Source organism: Ursus maritimus, unplaced genomic scaffold (genome assembly GCF_017311325.1).
Source record: "Ursus maritimus isolate PB19 unplaced genomic scaffold, ASM1731132v1 scaffold_5, whole genome shotgun sequence".
In the NCBI taxonomy this organism is placed as follows: domain Eukaryota; kingdom Metazoa; phylum Chordata; class Mammalia; order Carnivora; family Ursidae; genus Ursus; species Ursus maritimus.
The window spans coordinates 83,465,533-83,474,791 of NW_024426663.1; the positions used below are offsets into that span (position 1 = coordinate 83,465,533).

The 9,259-nt window shown below is 40.0% G+C and overlaps 1 protein-coding gene across 1 annotated transcript; it reads left to right on the top strand.

Moving 5' to 3' along the window:
- Positions 1–238: 238 nt before the first annotated feature.
- On the top strand, positions 239–1,195 carry LOC103680360 (olfactory receptor 6M1-like). Its single transcript, XM_008709897.1, has one exon. It carries the CDS (start codon positions 239–241, stop codon positions 1,193–1,195), a length of 957 nt encoding a protein of 318 aa, XP_008708119.1.
- The last annotated feature ends 8,064 nt before the right edge of the window (positions 1,196–9,259 follow it).

Genomic DNA, 9,259 nt, shown 5'->3' on the forward strand with positions numbered 1-9,259 from the left:
GTCTTTTTTTTTTTTTAAGATTTTATTTTATTTATTTGACAGAGAGACAGCCAGTGAGAGAGGGAACACAAGCAGGGGGAGTGGGAGAGGAAGAAGCAGGCTCATAACTGAGGAGCCTGATGTGGGGCTCGATCCCATAACTCCAGGATCACGCCCTGAACCGAAGGCAGACGCTTAACCGCTGTGCCACCCAGGCGCCCCTGCTATCACTGTCTTTATAGTAAAAAGAGGCATAAACATGGAAACAGACAATTGGACATTGGTGACTGAGTTTATTCTTGTGGGGATACCAACAACCAGAGCCCTTGGGGGCCTCCTGTTCATGATTTTTTTATTGGCCTATTTGGTGACAGTCCTTGGAAACACCCTCATCATTACCCTGATTCTCCTGGATTACAGGCTTCACTCACCCATGTACTTCTTCCTCAGCAATCTCTCTTTCAGTGAAGTATTAACTACCACCTGTGCTGTTCCCAAGATGTTGGCAGGCTTCCTGTCAGAAAGAAAGAGCATTTCATTTAGTGGATGCCTCACCCAGTTGTGTTTCTACTTCCTTTCTGGATGCACGGAGTTCATAATTTTTGCAGTCATGTCCTATGATCGCTATGTGGCCATTTGCAGCCCCCTCCAATACCCTGTGATTATGACCAGCTCACTCTGTGTGCGTCTTGTTGTCCTCTCATGGGTGGGTGGCTTTCTCCTCATTCTCCCATCCATTGCCCTTAAGGCTCGGCTGCCATACTGTGGCCCCAATGTGATTGATCACTTTTTCTGTGACAGTGCCCCTCTCCTTCACTTGGCCTGCACTGACATCCGTATCATTGAACTCTTGGACTTCCTCAGCTCCCTTGTCCTGCTCCTCAGCTCCCTCTCCCTCACCGTGGTCTCCTATGTTTACATCATCTCCACAATTCTGAAGATACCCTCAGGACAAGGTCAACGCAAAGCCTTTGCCACCTGTGCCTCTCACTTCACTGTGGTCTCCATGGGCTATGGGATCTCCATTTTTGTCTATGTCCGGCCCTCCCAGAAGAGCAGCTTGCATCTTAACAAGATGCTCTTTATCCTGTCTAGTGTCATCACACCACTCCTGAACCCCTTCATCTTCAGTCTAAGGAATGAAACCATGAAAGATGCACTGAAGGACAGCTTGGCCAAGGGCCAGAACTTCCTCCAGCAGATGAGGTCCAAGTGACATGATCTTTGGGAACCATCTTATTACTGCTATCCTCAGCTTCATCAATGATTCCAGTCATGTCCCATGATGTATGTAAATTAATGGTAGTGTGAGTTATGTAAGTATTTTAACTTGCTAATAAAATATACTGGTTTCTTGTGCATGTTAGATTTTGAAGATTTTGTTTCAATAATTAAATTTTTCATTTGTAGGTCATTATAAAGGTAATGGTGGGTAGAATTAATAGAAGTAGTAGCATTCATTAAAAACTCGATTTCAGATATCACTTGGATGGAAATGCATACACTATATATAATAGATATATAAAAGAAAGGTTTTAGAACACTTTTGCACTCCAAACACATGCAGATACACAGGAATTCCACTTTGAGATAGGATTTAAATATTTTCATAGGCTGAAATTTTATCTTACATTGGAATGACATATACATTACTAATTTTTCTTTATTCTTCATTTCAGTTCAATTTTATTTATGTCGTTTCTATTTAGATTAAAATTTTTAAATAAAGTACTTAAAGATACATATGTTCCACAGTTTCTTCAAGTACAAGTATTTCATAATCGGTGTTACTGTTAGGAAAATTTATTACACTTAATTTAAGGGAAGGACTACACAATAGATGATAATTCAGGAGTAAATGCATGGATGGAGCAAGTAATGGATATGGATTTATCAAGGACAAAGAATAGAACATTTTTGCATCAGCCTGGAAATAATCATTTGGCAACTGTAACATTGGAAATTCTGCTTTAGAACAAACCATGCTCATATAAGCTCCAGGAATTTTTCTGAACATCCAAGCTGCTGATTAGAGATAGCAGAGAAATGGGAAATTGAACATGAAGACATATTCATATGAATTATCTTAATTGAAGAATAGAGGGGAAACAAAGAAGTATGGGAAGCACCAAAGGGAGCCTTGTCACAATTTGCTTTATTCCTTGTGTGTTTATGGTTCCAGAGTAGAAAGAGGTGAACTATGGGAAAAAGTATGAAGAAATAGTGATGGAGTATATGGTGATGCCATGTAGAAGAAATGACAGGGAACATAAAGTAATGTGACATTAAACAAATAAAAATAAAAAGTAAAATAATGTGTCTTTAACCAAAAGGAAAAAAAGAAATTATGGGAAAGGATAAACTGAGGAACAATAGCAGTAGCAATCAGGATGAAGGGAAAATAAGTAATTAGGTAGATTCAAAGCCTGAAGCAGAAATTTAATTAAATAGGAATAGACTTAAAGCACCAAACACCAAATAAAGGCAGAGCTTGTCAGTCAGATAAAAGAGAACTTTATTACAGTCTTCAAAGATGCACTCTAAAGAAAGTAAAGTATCGAATAAAGAAGATATTCTATGGGCACAGTAAGCAAAGGGATAATGGAATAGCCAGTGAGATGAACCAAATACATTTCAAGGTAAACATCATTGGAAGAGGTAATCTAGAATATTACATGATGGAAAAAGGAGACCGTTAGGAGAACGTCATAATATTCCAAATTATGTAACAGTGTAACAGAGCATCCAGTTCATGAAGCCAAAATTTATAGAACTTCAAGGAACTTACTGACCCACAATCCTTGTCAGAGATTTTAATATCTTCTTTCTCAGTGATTTATAAACACTAAGTTATTATCACTAAAAAACATCAGTAAGCATATAGAATTTGTAAACACTACCAAACAATTCGATCAAACTAAACATTAAAACAACACACAATCTTCAGAACAAACATTCTATTCATAGAGGAGGAAAAATTGTCCCATGCCCTCGTAGGGTCTCTGGCTGGTCGTAAGAATTAACTTGACATAAACCAGATTAATATCATGCACTTTTCACTGAATTTTTACACATACATGAGCCTTCACAAGACACTGAAGACCTTAAATAATGACCACAACAGTAAATTCTATGTCTTTCCAAAAAGGGAACAATAAATTTCTGATGAATTTGCAAAGCATGGGGTTTTGGGCTACAGGTAGTCAATGGTGAAGAATTAACAAGGTATGTTTATACAGCCTTTTCAATCCTAAATCGCCTGTTTCTGGTGATGAGGATGACTCCCTTCCTCCTGGTACAGGAGTGCACCTTTCACATGGAGTTTTATCTCTGATTTTCAGGAATAAAGGGACTGTCTGAGTGCCCTCCCTGCACCTCCTGTTTCTTAGTCCCTTTAACTTAAAATAATCAACATGCCAAAGTGGCACATTTTGCAGTAACATGCTCCTAATACCTTCAGATGCTTAGGAAGTGAATATGGAAAGTTCATCAAGATAGAGCACAGGCTGATCTGCAAATTCATTCTCCATGTAGTTCAAAAGAAATAAATTATATGAAGCACATTTTCTAATATTGGAGTTAAAGAAGAATTTAATAACTCCCCAAAGAATTGGGAATTAAGTAAACATTTCTAAATATACCTTGAGAAAAAACAAAAAACATGACAGAAAATACCTTGAATGTATTTTATTATTGACAACAAAAGCAAAACACAACATTTGTGGTATGTTTCTAAAATAGGACTTTATGGTGAAATTATAACTTCAAACGCCTTCATCAGAGTAACAGGGAAAATGAATTATGCAAATTTCCATCTAATATAACCAGAAGAGCATACTTTACCAAAAGTAGGTAACAGAAAACAACAATATGAATAAATTAAAAAATGAAGTAGTAAACATGTACAGAATAGAGGAATTCAAGCCAAGTCCATGTTGATTCTATGAAAAAACAAAATATATAAGACACTCCTTGAGGGGGAAAAATAAATTAAAAATTACCAATATTAAAAAATAAAAGAAAAATACCAGTATATAATCTACATATTATAAGGGATATATTATTAACTAATTTTAGCCCCGTTACAAATCTAATTTTAGTACACTAAAATCATGGCTTAAAATAACAGCACACCCTTAGTTTCTATGTAAACTCAAGTTCACTGGGTCAAGAGTCACTTCTTCTTGGGGTGTCTCCTGTAGTCAGTCCAGGGCTGAGGCTGGGTCATGTCGGTGGCAAGGCTGGCATGGGAGGATTCCCTCCTGGGTGTTTTCATGTACTGAACTCAGGGTAAAAAGACATGCTGTTCCAGTTGGTGGAGTAAAGAAGCCTCCAGGAGAATTTGCACAGGTATGCCAAGATCTCAGTCATATTAGAGGTGTTACTGTAATTTCCTGTGCAAAAGAATGACAGATCTTCTGTAAGTGGGGAACTTGGAAATGGAACCATTAAGTTGTCACAAGCAAAGAACGCCAATAAAGAAGAGAAAGCTGTTACCATAGAGATGAGTGAGCTAATTCATCTAACTTTTGCATTAAAGTACAAATTTTGGTTTTTTTTTTTCATTTTAATTTTTGTTTTTGTTTTTGTTTTGTTTGTTTTGTTTTACAATGCCACTGTGACTCTTGTACAGTAACACTCACTATGTCAGCAGGTACCCCTTGTCCTGGACTGTAAAACTGCTGGTATGGGGCATTTAAAGCACTACTTAGCTCCAAAGATCAATGAGGAAAAAGGATTTTTGGAATTATTAAAATCCAAGAAAATAGAACTAATAAGCCCTTAGAGAACTGCTTCTAAAATGCCAGTCTCTGTCACCAAATTTATACCTCTGGGGAGAGACATAGATATTGTTTTCTGCAAATATCATAGCCTTCCTCTCCATTCTCCACAATTAAGTCCAAAGTCGAAACAAACCAAAGGACGCTATGGGCTTTGCTGAAGGCCAGCTGGCCTGGGGTTTCCCTAAGTCTCAGGTCCCCTGAGTTGGAGACCGCCCGACCAGCCCTGTCATCCTTGCTGCACCTGCTCTGTGCTGGAGCCAGGGCCCTAGAAACCCGGCAGGAAGGCTGGTCCCTGGGTCTGGGAGCACAGGGAGCCCTCCTGACATAGGGAAGGGGCAGCGCTGGGGCTCCCTGTCCAGACTGAGCCCCCCAGGGCCACACCTCCCTCTGCCAGATGGGGCTCAGGCAGTTTTGGTTCTCGCTGAAGCTCCAGACTCCCAGCCAGAAGCCTGATGCTCTCAAGGCGCCAGAACGTCTCCTCTAGACATAGGTAGGGAAAGGGGTGCTGGCTCTGGAGGCTCAGCCCAGCGCTGAGTGGCAATACTTGTTCTGGGCTGCCTGGTGATGATCCACCTGTTAGTAGTCCTCTTCAGCAAGGGCCCACGGTCCGCCATCAATGAGATGTGGGCGGAGCTGCCTGTGATGGTAAAAGACCTTCCTGCATGTAAGTGGGAACTTGCACGGTGCGCTCTGGCTTGTGCGCTGCCGCTCTCTGTGTCCCTTAGACTCTTACCCTGCCCAGGACTCCGCTCTACAGCCCAAAGCCTCGGCTCATGCCTCAGTGTGCTTGTGGTGCTGGACACCTGCGTCAGCTGGTGGAGCTTTTGTGTGGGCGGAAGGCCCTAGACCAGTGTGAGCAGACGCACCATCTGGGCGGTGCAGGTGCTGAGTGTGGTGGGCACAGCCCGGCTGGCCAAACCGGGGCACCCCGTGGACCCAGGGACATGGCAGTGCCAGGTCTGGCCTTGGGGCTGGTGCTCACCTGCTCTACATCTAACATACTCCTTCCCAAGCCACCTGCCTGCCTCCCAGGGTCAGGACCTCCGTGCTCTGCTGCCCTGCTTGCTGGACTGAGTGTAGGGTGTGGGCCACCTTAGGTGCCCTCCAGGCCCCAACAATGGCAACCCTACCTCTCTACTCAACATAGAGCTTCTCAGATGGTGTTGCTGTCAGCACCTTCTTCTGGGCACTGACCGCCTTTCAGGTCACTGAAGCTGCCACCTTCCAGGGTCCCCTGATGCTGTTTCTGTCACCACCATTCATACCCCAGGGAGGTCAGGGCCTGGACGGCAGGTGGGAGGCCAGGAGCAGAGGAGGGAGAGGAAGAGACCTCTGCCCTGCAAAAGCCACCCAGCTCACAAGCATGTGAGTATCAGTAGTTCATTTCCTATCACTGATGCCATTTTGTCATACAGAGCTTATCATGGTGTGTTTTTCCATTCTTTTCCTCATGACTATTTTGATTGATTCTGAATATGTGCTTATTATGGAATAAAACTACTATAAATATTTATGTATTAACATTTTTTAAATTTATTTACTTTTTTGTTTTTGTTTTTTTTTAAATTTTTTATTACATTATATTATTCACCATACAGTACATCCCTAGTCATGATTCATTGTTTGCATATAACACCCAGTGCTCCATGCAATACATGTCCTCCTTAATACCCACCACCAGGCTAGCCCATCACCCTACCACCTCCCCTATGAAGCCCTCAGTTTGTTTCCCAGAGTCCACAGTCTCTCATGGTTCATTCCCCCTTCCTTTAACCCCCTTTCTTCCTCCCTTTCTTTTCCTACCAATATTCCTACTTCTTATGTTCCATAAATGAGTGAAACCATATGAAAATTGTCTTTCTCTGCTTGACTGATTTCGCTTAGCATTATCTCCTCCAGTCCCGTCCATGTTGCTGCAAATGTTGTGAAATCGTGCTTTTTGATGGCTGAGTAACATTACATTGTATATATGGACCACATCTTCTTAATCCAGTCATCTGTTGAAAGGCATCTCGGCTCCTTCCACAATTTGGCTATTGTGAACAATGCTGCTATGAACATTGGGGTGTATATGGCCCTTCTCTTCACTACGTCTGTATCTTTGGGGTAAACACCCAGTAGTGCAATGGCTGGATCATAGGATAGCTCAATTTTTAACTTTTTAAGGGACCTCCACACTGTTTTCCAGAGTGGCTGTACCAACTTGCATTCCCACCAACAGTGTAAGAGGGATCCCCTTTCTCCAAATCCTCTCCAACATTTGTTGTTTCCTGCCTTGTCAATTTTTGCCATTCTAACTGGCGTAAGGTGGTATCTCAGTGTGGTTTTCATTTGAATTTCCCTGATGGCTAATGATTTTGAACATGTTTTCATGTGTCTATTAGCCATTTGTATGTCATCAATTGGAAAAGTGTCTGCTCATATCTTCTGCACATTTTTTATTTGATTATTTAATTCCTGTGCATTGAGTTTGAGAAGTTCTTTGTAGATCTTGGATACTAATCTTTTATTTGTAGTGTCATTTGCAAATATCTTCTCCCATTTCATGGGCTGCCTCTCAATTTTTCTGACTGTTTCCTTGGCTGTGCAGAAACTTTTTATCTTGATGAAGTCCCACCAATTCATTTTTTCTTTTGTTTCTCTTGCCTTAGGAGATGTGTCGTGGAAAAAGTTGCTATGGCCGATGTCAAAGAGGTTACTGCCTATGTTCTCCTCCAGGATTTTGATGGATTCCTGTCTCACATTGAGGTCTTTCATCCATTTGGAGTTTATCATTGTGCATGGTGTGAGAGAGTGGTCATATTTCATTCTTTTGCATGTATCTGTCCAATTTTCCCATCACCATTTCTTGAAGAGACTGTCTTTTTTCCACTGGATGTTTTTTCCTTCTTTGTCAAAGATTAGTTGCCCAAAGAGCCAAGGGTCCATTTCTGGGTTCTCTATTCTGTTCCATTGGTCTATGTGTCTCTTTTTGTGCTAGTACCATGCGGTCTTTGTGATCACAGCTTTGTAGTATAGCTTGAAATTTGGCAATGTGATGCTCCCAGCTTTGTTTTTCCTTTTCAACAATTCCTTGGTGATTCTGGGCCTTTTCTGGTTCCACACAAATTGAAGGGCTGTTTGTTCCAGTTCTTTGAAAAACGTCATTGGTATTTTGATTGGGATGCCTTTGAAAGTGTATATTGTGCGGGTAGCATAGACCTTTTAACTATGTTTTTTCTACCGATCCATAAGCATTTTTAATACGTTGATATTATATGAAGGACTTTAATCAGATTTTTTTATCATTGCACCAAAGGAAAGAGATGTTTTACATTTGGAGAAGGGAAAGATGATTTTGGATTAAAGGATATCATTGGGACATATTCTGTTTGTAGTTAATTAAAAGGTGTTTTGAATTTGAAAATATAATGGTCATCTTGAGAGCGCTACAAGAAAGACTAAAAGTCGCAGGAATGGCAGAAACTGAACCATCAAGTGAGGACACTTAAAGGCCCATTTGTTTAACTGCAAAATTTTCCATAATGCTTCAGCTAAATGAAAGAAAGAGGGGGGATAGGAAGAAATCATAGTAATAAGGAAGATGTGAAAAATAAATCATTGAAAAAAAAGTTTTAAGAAAATAATACAGTTGACCATTGAACAAAGCAGGGGTTGGAGGTGCTGAGCCCTTTTGTGATTCATAATCCATTATAATTTTTGACTACCCCAAAACTTAACTCCTAGTGGCCAAAAATTGACAGGAAGCCTTACTGATAACATAAACTGTTGATTAACACATATCCTGTATGATGTATGTATTATACACTGTATTTTTACAATAAAGTAAGCTAGAGAAGAGAACATATCATTTTTAAAAAGACAAAATATTCAACGGTTAACTATATTGTGGCATCTCTACTTACCCGTTGAAGTATGCCTCACACTTTGTATTATGTTTTTCATTAATCTTCTTAGATTTTTTACACATACATGATTTGCATGAGATCCGTAGTTGGAATCACTTCTATAAATCAGTTGTTGTTGTTATTGCTTTTTCTGACAGTCTTAAAATTTAGAAACAAAGGGGGGAGAATACATTGATGACTATAGAATAGTTTATAACAGCTTAGCCTGGGAATGACGAGTCTTCTCCCCTTGCCTTGTAGGAAAGACAATCAAGACGATGAAATTTTGAGGTTCATATCCCTAAGTCACTGCAATTTGGAAAGAGGATTAAAGCCTGAGTTCAACATCGCTTCTCCCTGGAGGCAGGGCTTCTCAGATAAGTGGTCTACAGGAAAAAGAAAAAAGTATATATATATAATTAAATAAGAAGAAAGTTTCCATGTTTAACAAAGTGGAAAAAAACTTCCATAAAATATGTACCCCTACTCTCAAAAAAAAAAGAAATAGCTACTTCTATGAATGGACATTGGACCACAATTAATTAATAAAAGTATACACTGCAATTCACTGTTTTGAATTAGGAACAAAGTTGGTATTTTTAACATCAT

Bases quoted from the DNA above. Each gene is read 5' to 3' on its own strand.
- LOC103680360 (XM_008709897.1), top strand. From the start codon at position 239: ATGGAAACAGACAATTGGACATTGGTGACTGAGTTTATTCTTGTGGGG.